Source organism: Embiotoca jacksoni, unplaced genomic scaffold (assembly GCF_022577435.1).
Source record: "Embiotoca jacksoni isolate LCO1_2020_lvr unplaced genomic scaffold, fEmbJac1.0.p SCAF_42, whole genome shotgun sequence".
In the NCBI taxonomy this organism is placed as follows: Eukaryota; Metazoa; Chordata; class Actinopteri; family Embiotocidae; genus Embiotoca; species Embiotoca jacksoni.
In genome coordinates, this window is record NW_027185395.1 from 2,516,983 (window position 1) to 2,534,474 (window position 17,492).

The 17,492-nt window shown below is 49.1% G+C and overlaps 1 protein-coding gene across 6 annotated transcripts in view; it reads left to right on the plus strand.

Annotated features, from left to right (window-relative positions):
• Nucleotides 1-17,492, plus strand: part of sptan1 (spectrin alpha, non-erythrocytic 1) — a 30,628-nt gene that overhangs the window by 1,477 nt on the left and 11,659 nt on the right. For 2 of the 6 annotated variants that reach the window (XM_069168953.1, XM_069168954.1), the window contains exons 2-28: nt 5,860-6,099; nt 6,185-6,310; nt 6,864-7,004; nt 7,535-7,815; nt 7,904-8,048; nt 8,132-8,286; nt 8,695-8,830; nt 8,927-9,028; nt 9,127-9,264; nt 9,355-9,465; nt 9,634-9,711; nt 9,821-9,976; nt 10,084-10,288; nt 10,613-10,794; nt 10,886-11,129; nt 11,241-11,363; nt 11,455-11,672; nt 11,775-11,867; nt 11,953-12,087; nt 12,974-13,122; nt 13,656-13,712; nt 14,842-15,040; nt 15,429-15,533; nt 15,623-15,655; nt 15,750-15,785; nt 16,265-16,312; nt 16,841-16,932. In XM_069168953.1, the coding sequence (XP_069025054.1) occupies nt 5,863-6,099; nt 6,185-6,310; nt 6,864-7,004; nt 7,535-7,815; nt 7,904-8,048; nt 8,132-8,286; nt 8,695-8,830; nt 8,927-9,028; nt 9,127-9,264; nt 9,355-9,465; nt 9,634-9,711; nt 9,821-9,976; nt 10,084-10,288; nt 10,613-10,794; nt 10,886-11,129; nt 11,241-11,363; nt 11,455-11,672; nt 11,775-11,867; nt 11,953-12,087; nt 12,974-13,122; nt 13,656-13,712; nt 14,842-15,040; nt 15,429-15,533; nt 15,623-15,655; nt 15,750-15,785; nt 16,265-16,312; nt 16,841-16,932 (3,725 nt within the window). In that variant the 5' untranslated portion in view covers nt 5,860-5,862. Of the gene's footprint in view, nt 1-1,107; nt 1,227-5,859; nt 6,100-6,184; nt 6,311-6,863; nt 7,005-7,534; nt 7,816-7,903; nt 8,049-8,131; nt 8,287-8,694; nt 8,831-8,926; nt 9,029-9,126; nt 9,265-9,354; nt 9,466-9,633; nt 9,712-9,820; nt 9,977-10,083; nt 10,289-10,612; nt 10,795-10,885; nt 11,130-11,240; nt 11,364-11,454; nt 11,673-11,774; nt 11,868-11,952; nt 12,088-12,973; nt 13,123-13,655; nt 13,713-14,841; nt 15,041-15,428; nt 15,534-15,622; nt 15,656-15,749; nt 15,786-16,264; nt 16,313-16,840; nt 16,933-17,492 lie in introns of those variants that run through there. The other 4 variants (XM_069168956.1, XM_069168958.1, XM_069168957.1 and 1 more) reach the window with 3 other exon arrangements.

Genomic DNA, 17,492 nt, shown 5'->3' on the forward strand with positions numbered 1-17,492 from the left:
CACCAGTGATGCAGATCATTAGATGAGTGCCGGATGATACAGAAATATGTAAAAAGTAAAATGGGACGACTCTTTGAGCTGTACTGCCTAAAACCCTCCTCAGATTCTCCCAGGGGAGGTTACATGTCCCTGTACACTTCCTCTTTTTGACTGGATGGATTTCCAGTCGTATGAATTTAGTTTCTCTAGCGGTGTCAGATTCTCGGCAGCAGAGACTCCTTTTTTCTTTCTTTTTTTTCCTGCTTTTTCTCCTGTTACATGTGAAGCTTTTTTAAAAACGTGTGTGGGGCTGCGCTCTTCACTCAGCTGAGGCTCCTGCCAGTGTTTTGAATGCAGTCAGTAGACGTATCACAACATGGAGTGCAGTGCATTACATTAGTGGTGGTGGTGTGAGGAGCTCATTCAAGGACAGCGAGGTCAGAGCTTTGTGCACCGTCAGCTCTCACTCGTACAGTAGCCGAGCTCTCTGTGTTGTTGTGAGTAATATTGATCACATCCACCCTTTGAAAACAGTTATTTAGCCTTCCCTCCAGGGAGTTAGACTCTGTTTCCCTCTAATCACCACCTCCTCCTGCACAGCCTACGAATGCTCCTCTTTCATTGGAAGTTTAGGACGACCGTGACCCAAATGGAAAGTAGGCCCGCTGTCTCCCGGGCTGGAGGTTCTCTGTTGAGCAGAATACACTAGAAACCTGCTCAGTCATTCTGCTACATGAACTAGTTTCCAGCCATGTTGACTCTGACTATTCTGTAATGTACAGTGATTTATTATCAAGCATCATCCTGCTGAAGTTCAGTGAAAGCATCCTTCTTGAGAGGCTGATGGCTTCCTAATGATTGTCTGATCAATGCCCACACAGCCGTGTGTGTGTGTCTCTGTGTGTCTCTGTGTGTGTCTTTCTGTGGGAGAGAACGTTCGAGAGCTGTGTGGGCAGTGCTGATGTTGTTCTGCTGAGTGAAGGGATGGAGCGGGCCGGAGGGAGGGAGGGGTGGAGGTACGGAGCTCAGAGAGACGCAGGGGCTGGGCTGCATCTTGGCTGCCTCTTTTTAACAGCGTAGCCACTGCAGGTGCACTGCGTCTCTCTGAGACTTTGCTTCTTCAGTCACCGTCCGACGGGTCAGGAGTGAAGCTCAGACTCTGCTGCAGGACGTCAGGTCTCCACAGATGTAGACCTCTGATCCATCCGGAGCCGAGACAACCTGAGGATCCAGACCCGACACATCTGGTGTGTGTGTGGTTCGGTCGTGCATGTTTTCGTCCTGTCAGACCACCAACTCAGACCTGCCAGTATGAAAATGTAGAGTTTGGTTTCCTGTGAGCTTTTGGTCAGATCTGAGCTGTGCCTGCGTTTGTCTGCGTTTCTGTTGGACTCTGGTTTCCACTGAGCCGGATCGATCCGGGCCTGTCGGGTAATACCTCCCGTCTCATGGAGTCCGTACGGGACAGCGGGCTTCAGTATGTTGTTAGTGCATGTCTTCTGTTGGTGTGAAATCCTTTGCATGAAAGTGAAGTGCTGAATTACCGTTGAAGTACCTGAGTGAACCTGAGTCATGGTTTGCTGCCTCCCGGTTGTGTGCTTGTTATCAGCGATTCATCCTGTTGGTTTTTCAGGGCTGATGCTTTCACTTTCTCAGAACCTTTTGACTCTCGCTTCTATTTCTAACAAATCAGTTTTTAATATGAAAATCACATATTTGTTTACATCAGCTGTTGCTAAAAGACTCCTGAATGAAAATGTTCCTCTTCACAAACACTGCGAGTGTGTGCGTCACATCCCGGCGTGTTTAATGAGAGCAGATGCTTCTTCTGTACTTTGATGAACTCGCTCTTCAGTGAAGTCCAGAGACGATGAAAGCTGCCCGTCGTATGAAGAGAAGGAAAAGATGTGTTACTGCTGTTACATCATCGCCTTCGTCCTCCCGCCTCGTCTCCTGAGACTTTTCCATTTCCTGCAGATTCCTTTATAGTCCGGCATCCGTGTGACCCCTGTTTATAATGCTTGGGTCACCATGGTAATGGAGTGGATGACTTCACCCACTCCTCTGATGATAGCAGAGGGTTTCGGTGTCATTTATTACAGCTGGAGTTTTTTGACGTCATTGGGCAAACATCCCATAATAACCTCCTAGTATAAGTCAAGTGGTCTGAGAGAGCTTTAGCCCCCTGCACCTCCTCTTGTCCCTGCATTCAGTGCCTCAGAAAAACCCTGCAGGTGACAGGAAGTCCACCATCGCAGGCAGAGGAAGGGCTTCCTATTGGCTGTTCCACAGACCTCCCTCTTCTGCTGTTCCACCCAACTTTAATCTACTGTGTGGGACATATGTTGAAGCCACTACTTTGATTGGCCAGAAGAGATGTCCAGTGAAAGATTCATGTAACTCCTGTATTATTATGGCCCTCATTTTTATGGAGTGAATCGGTGACCGTTGCCCTTCGTTCATTCCTCCCACACCTCCACTTGGATTATCTCCCAGTGGCACCCAGAGGCATCATGGGAACTAACGAGTGCTTTAAAAATACATCTCTGCTGAGGCTCTTTGAAAAACGCAGAGAAATGATACATGGATAGGCTATTCATTGTTTTCACAATTGTCTGAGATTGTAAATATAAAAGCAGCGGAGACATTAGTGGAGTCCGTCTCTTAGATTAATAAATTACTGGTTTACCTCAACAGAAGCAACATAACTATATTGAAATATTAGTTGTAGTTGCAGTGCGGTTGTAACAAACAATAAATGCAGTAAAACCATTATAAGATGAATTTAGGTATTTGATGTCTGTCTCGCTGTACAACACCAGGAAGTACTGCAGTACTTATAAAGGGACCTTCTAAACACCACGACAGCAGACAGACGCTGCTCCCTGAGCTTGTAACAGTGGATGATTGGACTCTGGATGGCTGCTGACTGTTGACGGTCACATGCAGCTGGTATCGGTCAAAGTTCCCCACCCGCCATTAAGTGTTGAAAATGCCTGGAAGACAGGAAGCGAGTGTCACATGACGGCAGAGGTCCATGTCAGAGGAGCTGGCCGTGACGCCGGAGTCCCTGAGTGTTTGTTGCAGAGAGCAGAAGCCCCCGAGGGAACGCTGTTATCTCCTGATACCAGATGTGAGGAGGTGCTATCAGCAGTCGCAGCGCTGCGTTCAGGGGCGTCGCAGACAAGTGAGGAGCCTGCTGTGACGCTCAGTTTGGCTCATTTTGTCAGTTTGTTATTTTAAAAATATCTTCGTCCACACAAGTGTTTGAGTCCTCTTTCTAAACTAATTTAATTTGCACTGCTTGTAAATAGAACATATAGATTACAACGATGTGGACAAAGTCACCTTTCAGCAGCTCTTTTAGCCCCCGCAGTCAGAGTTAAAGTGTGCCAACCTCAGACTGGATATAAAAGTGTTCGTAGCTTCAGGTCTGTAAAATGGTTCTGATCCAGAAGTGTCTTCAGCTGCAATACCAGCGAGTGCCACTAGAGGTCGGCTCCAAAAAGCCTCCGGCTCCATAGACTCCCATTCAACTTCTCTCATCAAATCCAAAGTGAATAAAATGTGTCCATCAGTTATCTCGGTGTTGTTAGCTAAAGTCACTCCTTCTTATTAGTTTTCTGGAGGTCCATCTGAAAATAATCCCTCATTCATTAGAAAAGAAGATTCAAGAAGACCTGTTTTTGGGGGCGTGTCTGTTTGATTGACAGGCCTGTGGTGCAGTCAGGTTACAGCTATCGGTGGGCGGGACGTAGTATCGTCAGGTTTCCAATCAGATCGGTCAGATCCACCGCTGGCTCCTCCCCCAGCTCGCCCAAATATGGTCACTTCCTGCTCCAAACCGCTCTGAACTAGCAAGATGGCGACGGACAGAATCTGAACTGGAGGATTGATAACGTTCACAAACCAACGATGACATCACTGATGGTTGATGACCTCACTGATGGATGATGGTTGGTGCCGTTCCCCAAACAGACTACAGCATATAGATGGACAGCATCTAAAGACACCATGTTGATGACAACACATTTTGGCTGGTGGAGTCTCTTAATGGGAAGGTGGTCATGTAGTAGGTGTAATTCTGGGACCTGTCCGTCACAATCGTCTGTTCCCTTTTTGCTGACATCACTGTAGATTAAAGCCGAGTCCAGTGAAATCCCTGAAATGATTAAAGCTCTCTGTGAACTGGGTTAAGTTAGGAGATGGGGGAGGGATGCTGTTGTGGACCTCACTTTTTTCCAGGCAGTGGGTCGGTGCCTCTAATCCTCTTACAGTGTCCACCATGTTTTTGTGTATGTGTGGGCTCTCCGGGGACCAAAGCATCTCTGTCCTCTGGCGTTGGATAAAAAGCTCACTGCCCTGCTGACTCTACTAATCCCCCCTTTCAGACCGGGTCGCTGTTTCACATCCACCCACCGCGTTTTGTCTCACCATCTGCAGCATCAGCAGAAACCGTGTTCATCTGCATCCAGTCCGACAGACCCGGCACTCAGCTGGGGGTTTGGTTGACCTGGGCTCGGTTAGACGGATCAATATCTCCCCCTCTCAGCCTCTTTGTGTCTGTCTGGCACAACAAAGCACACATTCCTATTTCTGCTGTAGGTCCGAGCCTGTGAAGGCACCAGATACCTGCAGGGAGAACGTTTCCACCAGTATTTTCACACTTTTATTATCTACGGAGCCTTGATTTGGACCATTTGGCTGCCGGAGGAGCTGACCGCAGTGATCTCATTGTGTAGTGAAGTCCAGTTACTGTTGACACCCATGTGGAATTTCCGCCCCCACCCCTGTTTGGCATTTTCAGCTGCTGGCCCCTCAGCTAGAGACAGGATGGGGGTGGGGGAAGGGGAAGGGGGGAGGGAGGTCGTCAACGCAAACAGCCTCGTTCTTTATATCCCGCTTTACACTTCCTGCCAAATTATTTTCAAAAGAGCCGCAGTAGAAGTTCAGGACTTTCTTTCTTTCATTTTCCCCTGTGGTTTTATATTCATTAATAAAAACTGATGGGACAGAGTTGTAGATCAGACTCTGGCTGTCAGCAGGCCCCGCCCCCTTTTGTTGGAAAACATACGACCCTCGGCGTCGACTTTAATGTAAAATAACGTTACAAAACCGCAGTTTATTTATGTCAACTAAATATACGTGGACTGAACAGGCTGGACAGATAGAAGAGTTTAGTTTGTCTCCGTGGTCACGTCGGTGTCCAGAAGTGTCCAACAGACTTCTGCTTCACCTGACTGAGTCTCCAGGTGTTCATGTTACCAGCGAGTTATTTTATTGTTCAGTCTGTTACCTCCCATCAGCGCTGTTCTCTGACCGCTGACTGACCTCCATTAAAACCTACAGCGTCAGGATGTCTTCCTCTCTGGTAGCTCGTTGCCGTAGCGACCTTCTATCACGTCATTGTTGGAGCAACTAACGACACAGCAACTCTTCGGCATGACGTTATTATTAAACCGGTTAGTTTAAAGCAGCAGTTTGGAGGAAAGTCTCAACTTCATCTGATTCTGTCAGTGTTTTCCCTCAGAAAGGGGCGTGGCCATGAGAGCCCCCCCTGGAAGACGACGTGCTGCTCTGATCTATCGGTGGCCTCATCAGGGGGGAGATCAAACTGGTCACTGGTGATTGATTGATTCCCAAAAGGAAATTCGACAGCAGCCGGTCATAAAACACATAACATACCCCAAACAGACAACATGTGATGCTGCTGCCCAACAGACCGCAAGCTTCTTCAATCCTCTTCTATTAGACACAAACAGGAGCTGCTCTACTGTCCCGACTCGATCGGCTCTCTGAATTCATCCATGTCAGTGTGCAGGTCAGATGTTATTTTAACATTTAACTAATGTGTTTTATCTGTGGTGTTTTTTCTTCCAGAAAATGGACACCGCGGGGGCCAAAGTGCTGGAGACAGCCGAGGACATCCAGGAGCGCCGGCAGCAGGTCCTGGACCGCTACCGGCGTTTCAAGGAGCTGTCCATCATGCGCCGGACCAAGCTGGAGGACTCTTACCGCTTCCAGTTTTTCCGCCGCGACGCCGACGAGCTGGAGAAGTGGATCCAGGAGAAGCTGCAGATCGCCTCTGATGAGAACTACAAGGACCCGTCCAACCTGCAGGTCCGTCCACCGCCTTCACGTCTCTCGCGGTTTGAACTCCGTTAAACCAGAATCCTGCTCCTCACACGTCGTCCTCTCTCCGCAGGGTAAGCTGCAGAAACATCAGGCCTTCGAAGCTGAAGTTCAGGCCAACTGTGGGGCGATCATCAAGCTGGACGACACCGGAAACCTCATGATCACCGAGGGACACTTCTCCTCCGAGACCATCCGAGTAAGAAACGCAGCGATGAAGTGTGTGATGACGTACTCGGGGCTTAAATAGCATCACTGAGGAGGAAGCAGAATCTGAAGGGGACACCGGGGATGAGTGTCTAACGATAAGCTCCCACGCAAACCATTCTGCTATTAAAAAGAAAACCCATCGGAAAAAAAGAGTATTGAAACACGAAGCAATTTAACTTCAAAGTAATTGTGTGAATCTTGTCATATCTTTTTTTGAGAACCGCTAAGTATCGGTACAACACCCGTCCCCTGACTTCCTGTCCACTGTTAACCCGTCCGTCTGATTCAGTCCTACACGCCCTACCGGACTCAGCAGAGACCTGTAGTTACGAGTGTCAATATGGCCGAGTACATCCAAGTAGGTGTCGACCTGCAGCGTGCCTCCTGAGTGCTGTGAACCTTCTCGCCTCTCGTCTTCATCCTGCTGTCAGAATAATGACATTTTGTTTTTTACTGCATGTTCTGCGTTTTATTTGGGTCACCTTGAGGAAGACGTCTCGCTTCTTTTCACTCACTGAAATAAAACCTTCCCTGCGCCGTAGACCCGTCTGGAGGAGCTGCACCGGCTGTGGGACCTCCTGCTGCAGAGGACCAAGGAGAAGGGCATGCGTCTGCTGCAAGCCCAGAAACTGGTCCAGTACCTGCGAGAGTGTGAGGACGCCCTGGACTGGATCAGTGACAAGGTCCGACTCACCTGCAACATTTCACACACCAAAAAACAAACTTATGTGACAGATTTGAACAAATAAATGCTGTTTCTATTAATTATATGATTCATCTATGAATGATGTTGTATATTTTGGGTTCGGTGTTACACATTTAAGTTTTCTTTCGATACTGTCACGGTATTTATTGTTTTAGAAGTTTAGTTGTTCTCATTGAAAGGAAATTGTATTTGAAGTTTAAGAATTGAAGCATATCAGATTGCCTGTTAATTAATGGAACCAGATCATGTTATTAAATACCAGCAACTAATGAGGAAAACAAAGAAACTGCTTTTTAAAATCCCAAAGTCATGAAGTTAGAGCTGAATACACGAAGTCAGTTGTGAGCTGTTACAGGTCAGTAGGAAGATGAACTGGTGACACAACTGAGCTGACTGTATATAAACATTGAAAAAATGAATGCTGAGACTAATAAGCAGATCCATTTTTCTTTTGTTTGCATATAAACCCACCGTGACTCCCGGTTGTTGGTCCCCTCTGACCTGCAGGAGACCATGGCCACCTCCGAGGAGCTGGGCCAGGACCTGGAGCACGTGGAGCTCCTGCAGAAGAAGTTCGAGGAGTTCCAGACAGACCTGGCGGCCCATGAGGAGCGCGTGAACGAGGTGAACCAGCTGGCTGCCAAGCTGATCCAGGAGGCCCACCCTGAGGCCGAGCTCATCGTCCGCAAGCAGGACGAGGTGAACGCAGCCTGGCAGCGGCTGAAGGGCCTGGCCCAGCAGAGGCAGGGCAAGCTGTTCGGGGCCGCCGAGGTGCAGCGCTTCAACAGGTAACCACGGCAACGTGAGCACAGCCTTTACACCGGGTCTATTTGCGACGTATACACGGACACGGGCTGTGTTTGATTCCACCAACAGGGACGTGGATGAGACCATCAGCTGGATCAAGGAGAAGGAGCAGCTGATGGCCTCCGATGACTTCGGGCGGGATCTGGCCAGCGTGCAGGCTCTGCTGCGCAAACACGAGGGGCTGGAGAGAGACCTGGCCGCTCTGGAGGACAAGGTGGGACACGGGCTGCTAACACACAGGCAGGACAAACAGGAAGGTCAAATATTGAAGCCTAACCTCCTCCTCTCTGTCGCCAGGTGAACACTCTGGGTGGAGACGCAGAGCGGCTGCAGCAGACACATCCCCAGAACGCCTCCCAGATCCACCTGAAGAAGGACGAGCTCGTCACCAACTGGGAACAGATCCGCACGCTGGCTGCCGAGCGCCGCGCCCGCCTCAACGACTCCTACCGGTAAAATACCCTCGTTACCTCCATCGATGCAAATCCAACCAATCTCTGCAGTGTTTGTGGGAGATTGCAATTTTTTCCAGATTCCCACAATTTGCATATAAAAAGTTTCAAACAAAACTGTCTTCATCAGCTAAAATAGCTCCTCATTCACAGCCAGCAGCTCTTCATCCTCTTCATTAAACACAAGCCAGACCGCAGCTTATTTACTGCATGAGTAGTTCCTCAGGTCCAGCTGGGCCTTTCATGAGGATTTTCTTTGTCATATGTAAACGTTCATTTGATGTAGTTGGATCATAAGAAGTCATAAGAAAAAATGAAGAATAACTGTTGTTGAAATCCATTCCTGAGAGGAGAAGCTGCTCTGTCCTCCATCAGGTCTGCTCACTCCTCATGACTCTGTGTTGACAGGCTGCAGCGTTTCACTGCCGACTTCAGGGATCTGACCAGCTGGGTGACGGAGATGAAGGCCCTGATCAATGCTGACGAGCTGGCCAACGATGTGGCCGGAGCCGAGGCTCTGCTGGACCGCCACCAGGAGCACAAGGTGAGACGTCCGGTCTTCAGGGGTCTCTGGATTTGAGGATTTATTTGACACATTAAAGGCTCGGTGTAATTTCTAAATGTTTTTCTCGTCTCTCAGGGAGAGATTGACGCTCACGAGGACAGTTTTAGAGCCACCGATGAAGCCGGCCAAGCCTTGCTCAACACAGGACACTACGCTTCGGAGGAGGTCAAGGAGAAGGTGGGGCTCGTTTCTTTGTGCAGTGTCATCGCACCACGTCTGTACCACTAACCAGTGTGGTGCTTTAACATGTCGGTGCCGGTGGGTGTTTTGTGCAGCTCGGCATCCTCTCCGAGGAGAAGGAGTCTCTGCTGGAGCTGTGGGAGGTCCGCAGGCAGCAGTACGAGCAGTGCATGGACCTGCAGCTCTTCTACCGGGACACGGAGCAGGTGGACAACTGGATGAGCAAGCAGGAGGTAACCTGACGCCAGCAGACATGTTCCCCTCCTCTCAGGAGAGAGTCAGTGCTGTGGGGAGGCGTGTTTCACCGTTTCTTCCTTTTCCAGGCTTTCCTCCTGAACGAAGACCTCGGAGACTCCCTGGACAGCGTGGAGGCGCTGCTGAAGAAGCACGAAGACTTCGAGAAGTCACTCAGCGCCCAAGAAGAGAAGATCACTGTGAGTTACATCATCGTTCCCACTTAAAACCATTCATGTTCCACCTTCGCGTCTTAAATCATCTGCGTGGAGGTTTGCTTCTGAAATCTGCAGGAATATGTTGAGGACTCCAGAGTATTGTTGTGAAATAGAATGAGCTTCTCACCTCTTTGTCCCGTTCATTTCCAGGCTCTGGATGAATTTGCCACCAAACTGATTCAGAACAACCACTATGCCAAAGAGGACGTGGCCACTCGCAGAGATGCTGTAAGTGACTCCTGTCAGCTTCCCTTCAAACAGGTGTTCAGATTACAGCACCGGAGAGTAAAGCAGCTATCATGAACTCATAAAGCAACACGTCTGCTCACATTCACAGCTTCTCAGCCGCCGCAACGCCCTCCATGAACGCGCTCAGTCCCGTCGCGCCGCCCTGGAGGACTCCTTCCACCTGCAGCAGTTCTTCAGGGACTCCGACGAGCTCAAGAGCTGGATCAACGAGAAGATGAAGACGGCCACCGACGAAGCCTACAAGGTACTTCACGGAGTTGGATATCTTCCTCTCAAACGTTCCTGCGTGTCTCTTGTTGTTTGTGTCCTCCCCCGTGCTTCATCCCGTGTCTCTGCTCTCCGGACCACCAGGACCCGTCCAACCTGCAGGGCAAGGTGCAGAAACACCAGGCCTTCGAGGCCGAGCTGTCGGCCAACCAGAGCCGCATCGACGCGCTGCAGAAGTCCGGCCAGGAGCTGCTGGATGGGAAGCACTACGCCTCCGATGAGGTGGCCGGCCGCATGGAGGAGGTCAGCTCGCAGTGGAAGAAGCTGCTGGAGGCCACCGAGCTCAAAGGTACCGAGGAGGGTTTTCAAACTCCACATATTAGAGGTGCTGAATATATTTTTGATTTCATTCAAGCCTAAAAATTAGTCTGGGAGCTGAAAAAAATTATTTAGTAAAGATAACAGCCTGCAGACACTCACCTGCTAACAGACGGGCCCAGAAATATGCAGTTTAAAAGCACCAGTCTTCTCTCATGCTAACATGTAGCATTTCCTGTAGCTGCTTCACAATAAAAGCCTCTCGCTGGTTTGAGGATTGAACCCTGATTGGTTGGTCCTGCACATGTTAATGTGGATAACCAGCTAAATGAGGAAACTGTAACTCTGATTTTAGGCATCAAGCTGCGTGAAGCCAACCAGCAGCAGCAGTTTAACAGGAACGTGGAGGACATCGAGCTGTGGCTGTATGAGGTGGAGGGCCACCTGGCTTCAGACGACTACGGGAAAGACCTGACCAGCGTCCAGAATCTGCAGAAGAAACACGCACTGCTGGAGGCCGACGTGGCTGCTCACCAGGTACCAACTCTCCACATCGCTCCTGTAGTCACAGCGGAGCCTGTTAGCATGTCCCCACAGAGGAATAACTAACGGACCGTGTCCCCGTCAGGATCGGATCGATGGCATCACCATCCAGGCTCGCCAGTTCCAAGAGGCCGGCCACTTCGACGCCGACAACATCCGCAAGAAACAGGAAGCTCTGGTGGTCCGTTACGAAGCGCTGCGCGAGCCCATGACTGCACGCAAGCAGAAGCTGTCCGACTCGCTGAGGCTGCAGCAGCTCTTCAGAGACGTGGAGGACGAGGAGACCTGGATCCGTGAGAAGGAGCCCATCGCTGCCTCCACTAACAGAGGTGACACCCCGCTCCGTTTCAGACGCGTCTTCAGACAGCGAGCTCGTGTTTCTGCTGCAGCTCAACGTTCTCACACGTCATTCATTAAGTTTCTGTTGGTGTCTTCGTCAGGCAAAGACCTGATCGGTGTCCAGAACCTGCTGAAGAAGCACCAGGCGCTGCAGGCCGAGATCACAGGCCATGAGCCTCGCATCAAGGCCGTCTCCCTGAAAGGAGAAGCCATGGTGGAGGAAGGTATTTATCCACCTCGATGAAGACCTTGTTTAGGAAGTAGTGTGAACGTTCAGACCGCTGATGATGCGTGTGTGTGTGTGCGACGCCCAAGGTCACTTCGCCGGTGAGGAAGTGAAGACCAAGCTGGCTGAGCTCCACGGACGCTGGGACACTCTGAAGGCCAAGGCGTCCCAGCGGAGACAGGACCTGGAGGACTCTCTGCAGGCCCAGCAGTACTTCGCTGACGCCAACGAGGCCGAGTCGTGGATGAGGGAGAAGGAGCCGATCGTGGGGAGCCCAGACTACGGCAAGGACGAGGACTCTGCCGAGGTAAACACTCGTAATCATCACTTATGAAGAAGGACATTTATTGTTTTTTATTGCCTCTATTAACAGTCCAGAACTTGGTGCTGACTTGTTTGTCCTCCTCAGGCTCTGCTGAAGAAGCACGAGGCCCTGATGTCGGACCTGAGCGCCTACGGCAGCAGCATCCAGGCCCTGAAGGAGCAGGCGCAGTCCTGCAGGGTACGAGCAGCCAGCCTCTCACCGCTGCATAATCAGGATATCTTGAAATAGTCAGTGACGCGTATTGTTTGTTTTGACTGAACAGCAACAAGTGGCGCCAACGGACGACGAGACGGGGAAAGAGCTGGTTCTGGCCCTGTACGACTACCAGGAGAAGAGCCCGCGGGAGGTCACCATGAAGAAGGGAGACATCCTCACTCTGCTTAACAGCACCAACAAGGTGACGCATCAAACCTGACAGCTGCAAATATATCCAGTCAATAAATGTTCAGCATTCTGGTTTATAAAGATTAGGGACACAAATATTACCCTTTTATTTTGGTTTCAGTAATTGTGTCACGTGATCTTTTTTGATTTATACCGACATACAGTGACTTTTCCAAAATAATACTTTACCTTGAGGAAATTATAAAATGTTTATAAAAACACTTTTGTCGACAAAGCCCAGAACCTCCCGTGGGTTCAGTACTTCCTGGTCTGTGGCTCCTGATCCCAGAACCTCCAACTGATAAACATGTTTACAGACTTTGAATAAAAGCCTCACAAACTTTAATAAAGAGCCAGTCACTGTTGTCCTGGTGAATCTCTGGGCTTCCAGTGGTAGTGTCCTGCTGGGCGTAGACCTCGGGGTGATTTGAAACTATTGGAGCAGCCTTTAACCAATCAGCATTGAGCAACATATTCTGTTTGTCCCACCTGTACTATGTTAAGAGGGTTTCAGCCTTTTTGCACTCAACAGAATGAAGCAGCTGAAACTAAAGCTGTGAGCAGCAAAGAGCTTCAACATGAACCCCTACTGAGTAATGGATTTGTGGATAATTTGCACATGTTTGTGCATTAGCGCCACCTTCTGACGGGAGTAACACATTACAACCAGGCGGTGGTAAATACAGGGCAGATCAGGAAGAACTATAGTAGCATGTACTAATTGATTGTGTAGATTATAACAATTATTTGAAGAATCTAAACTCATGACCCCCCCCCCCGACCCCCTCCCCCCCCCTCCAAAAAAAAAAAGAAAGAAAGAAATATCATCTAAATCCAGTAAACTTGAGCTAAATCCTGCTGACATCAGCTGCTGACTGCTTCCTCTCCGCCCGCTGCAGGACTGGTGGAAGGTGGAGGTGAACGACCGCCAGGGCTTCGTTCCTGCTGCGTACGTGAAGAAGCTGGACCCGACCCAGTCGTCCTCCAGGGAGAACCTGCTGGACGAACATGGCAGCATCGCACTGCGCCAAGACCAGATAGACAACCAGTAAGAACCTCAGAAGCCGACATCCTGTACCTCACTAACTCATCTCTGACCTTTACCTGACCTCTCCGTCTCTCCTCTGACTGTGTTTAACATCTGGATCTCTCCTCTGACTGTGTTTAACATCTGGATCTCTCCTTTGACTGTCTATAACATCTGGATCTCTCCTGACTGTCGATAACATCTGAATCTCTTCTCTGACTGTCGATAACATCTGAATCTCTTCTCTGACTGTCTTTAACATCTGGATCTCTCCTCTGCTGTCCTCTTAACTGTGTTTAACATCTGGATCTCTCCTCTGACTGTCTTTAACATCTCCATCTCTCCTCTGCTGTCCTCTGACTGTGTTTAACATCTGGATCTCTCCTTTGACTGTCTATAACATCTGGATCTCTCCTCTGACTGTCGATAACATCTGAATCTCTTCTCTGACTGTGTTTAACATCTGGATCTCCCCTCTGACTGTGTTTAACATCTGGATCTCTCCTCTGACTGTCTTTAACATCTGGATCTCTCCTTGCGCTGCCTCTGAGCAGACTCGCCACCAAGGAGGCCTGCAGCGTTTCTGTGCGCATGAAGCAGGTAGAAGAGCTGTGAGTAGGAACCAGCGCCCCCTCTGGATGTTCATGTGATCGTGAAACCATTAAACACCATCAGCCCCCCCCACCCGCCCTAACCCCCACCCCCTCGTGTTGTGGACTTCACCCTCTCCTTCTATTCAGTCCAGGGATAGAAGTACCTCCACTTCCCTCTCATCCAGGCTTGATATGGATGCTCCTCTGGTTTTCTGTCGTACCACCAGCTGCTCTGCTCGTACTGGGCTTCGACTGGTTCTGGTTTAAGTTATGTCTTCGTTAAAGGTTGAAGGTGCTGCTCAGAGAAATGAGCTTCAATAATTCTGCCTCTAAGAACCTTGATTGAAATCTGTGAGTTTCTACATTGATGTAGACGGACTTATAGACATCTCAGGGTTTTGTTCGCTGAGAGACATCCAGCTGCTCACTGCAGACCTTTTATTGACGTTTGAGTAACAAACTGTTGAGGTGCATTACAAAGGTATTACAAAACAGGATGCAGGAAATACATGAAAGGAAAGAAAGAATAAAAAGAAGGGATAGACCCTTTCCAAAAGAGAAGAGACAAAAACCTTTCGGCTCAATACAAACATTAATATCACATGAAATATTTGTGTCTTCTTTTTCCAACCTGTAAAAGCTGAGGACGTTTTTTTCCCCACAACATTGCAAAGTGCTGCTTTTGATAAAAAAAAAAAAACCTCGCCTTCACCCCGACTCTCCTCTTCCTCTCTGAAGTTATTTAAACACCTCCCTCACTCATTAACATCTGAGGCCTTTCCTGTGCAGCACAGAGCCGGAGATCGTTCCCACTGTTTCTCATCCAGAGCTCTTCTTCTCATCAGCATCCTTTTATTTTACATGAATCATCTTGTGCAGAAAATGTTGTGAGTGACCACAGACCAGATGTCTTCAAACTTCCTGTTTAGTGTGAGCGACAGTCCAAGATACCAAATGATAGAAACCATCTGGGAACCTTCAGCCTGCCGCTGCTCAGATAGATGCGTGATGAATCTATTAGACTTGTCAGAATGATTGACATGACGCCAGCTTCCCTGCAGCTCCCATCACGCAGCATGTCCGTGTCCACCCGCTGGTCTGCTTCTGGTTTCTTGATGTAACGCTTCCTGTCGTCTCCTGTTTAAAGGTATGGCACCCTGCTGGAGCTGGGAGAGAAGAGGAAGGACATGCTGGAGAAAAGCTGCAAGAAGTTCATGTTGTTCCGCGAGGCCAACGAGCTGCAGCAGTGGATCAACGAGAAGGAGAGCGCCCTCACCAACGAGGAGATGGGCTCCGACCTGGAGCAGGTGGAGGTCCTGCAGAAGAAGTTCGACGACTTCCAGAAGGTAACGGCTGCTCTCGGTTTGGACGGCTTTATTTAGGAGGATTTATTTTCCAATAAAAAACAGAGCTCAGAACTTCCTCAAGCTCATCTCCGGGGAGCCCGAGAACATCTTCTTCTTAAACTTACCCAGAGTTCATGACCGGGGGGAGAGGGTGGTGGGTGTGTGTGGGTGTGTGTGGGGGGGGGTTAGTCAAACACTTCATCTGGTCTTATTTGAACACACTGACAGACACACACTTCTCTCTCTCTGTGACGTGTTGTCGCGGTGCATTGTGGGACTGAAACCCTGTCAGTTCCTGTCTTAATTTCTCTGCTGGTTGTCGGGACATGTGACGTCCTCCTGCTAGTGTCTAACAGGAACTCTGTCTCCGTCCGTTTGTCCTCTCCAGGACCTGAAGGCCAACGAGTCCCGTCTGAGGGACATCAACAAGGTGGCCTCTGAGCTGGAGTCGGAGGGCCTGATGGCGGAGGAGGCCCCCATGGTTCAGGCTCAGGTGAGCTCCACCCGGATCCACAGCTACATCACCTGTCTCCGGGTTTCAGCCCTCATTTAACGACTTTTGTTTTATTTCCTCATTTCCAGCAACAAGAGATGTTCGGTTCTGCTCCCGGCAAGGTTGGAATCATTTCTGTCTTTTTCTAACACGTGAACACTTCAGAAACATGACGGTGAGCTGTGACCTGACCTCTGTACTTCCTCTGTTGAACAGGATGAAGCCGATTCCAAGACTGCGTCTCCATGGAAGGTGAGCGTCATCCACTCATCTCCATGACAACACTCAGACATTCATCGGTTTCATGTGTTTCCAGAGAAAATGCATAAACTGCAAAGCAGCAACAGCCCATCAGTCTGGATGTGATTCTGTATCTGTGCATGACTCATGTTTGAACCTGTTGTGTGAATTCACTGCAACCATGTCCAACAGTACATGTTACTGGCATGAGGCGTGATGTCACATGTCCTCATGGTGTGATCAGACATTGATGAGACGGCAGAGATTTTAAACACGTCTCAGGATGTCTGAATCGTTGAGTTGGGTTCATAATAACGGAGTGGGCGGGGCTTGTGCTCCAGCCATGGTTGCAGTGCGTACAGTGTCCTGATGTGTGTACCGTCTTGGGAGAAGTCCAAGACGAGCAGCAGGAGTTTGCTTGGCGCTCCTGACTGGTGTGGTGTTTTTCTCTGCCTCTGTCCTCTCTGTCATCGCTTCACCTTTGACTGTAGAATATTCGCTTGGCTGTTCAAACAACGGCTAACTTTAATACCATCAAGGTAAGATGAACCCATGAGTCCACCCGTCCCTCCAGTGTCCTGCATTGTGATCAGAGAACTAACCCCGTTGTCATGGTGATCTGTCCCCTCCTAACCCTAGTGGTAGCCATGTTGGACATCTGTTGTTCACTGCCGTATGAATGATCGCCGACATCCTTCACGTTGTAGATCATTTTGTTAGTCCTCATCCTGTCTCATGTCCTCGCCGTGCATCCAGTCGTCTGCATCTCACCTCCATCGTCCACCTGTCTGTCCATCACCGTCTGAGCACATCAGCACACCTCTAGTGTTTGCATGGTTATGCTTGAGTGAAGTCTGTTTAATTTGGCCTTCCTTCCCCACACTGTACAACAGGAAGTCTGAGCTGATTGGTGCCCAGTCCCTCAGCAATGGAGGCTGTTATTGAGTTCACACGCTCTTCTAAAAAATCACCTCAAATTCCAACACTAAACCTAAAGAATGAAGCAGCAGCTGAGCAGACGGCGGGAGGAGAGCAGTGATGTTGACTGTGGACTGTTTAATGTGCAGGAGCTGAACAACCGCTGGAGGTCCCTGCAGCAGCTGGCCGAGGACCGCAGCAACATGCTGGGCAGCGCCCACGAGGTGCAGCGCTTCCACAGGTAACCGAGACCGGAGGGAAACACACGTCTGTGACCAAGCAGATTCTTTGTCATTGTTGTGACCACAAACTGCAGATTCTGCAGCAGATTTTCTCACATTTTTTTAAGTTTTTGCATAAAATTGCAGAAATCAAAAAACATTGCAAGTCGAAAAAGACCAAATTTGTTGTTGTTTTTTTAATCACGTTTAATCACCTTATAAAGTAATAAATGTATAAAACTTCCTGTGATAATAATCCTGCTGCACATCACAGAAATAGTTTTGTATGTATTTATTGAGCTTGGAGAACCGTGGAGATAAAAGCTCCGAAAAGTTCCTAAAAGCTCCTTAAAAGGTCCTAAAAGCTGCGTATGTTTCCAGAACAGACCGTCTGTGACCGCAATATAGAAACAAGAACTACATCAGCCTTTCAAAATAAGAGCTTTAGATGCTGTTTAATTCATGTTCAATGCTGTTTAATTCATAGACCTGCTGGATGAAACAAACAAAGAGACGTCTCTGACAACTGGACGTGTGGAGAAAACTCATTTAACATCCAGTAATATGGAATCACTTCCTT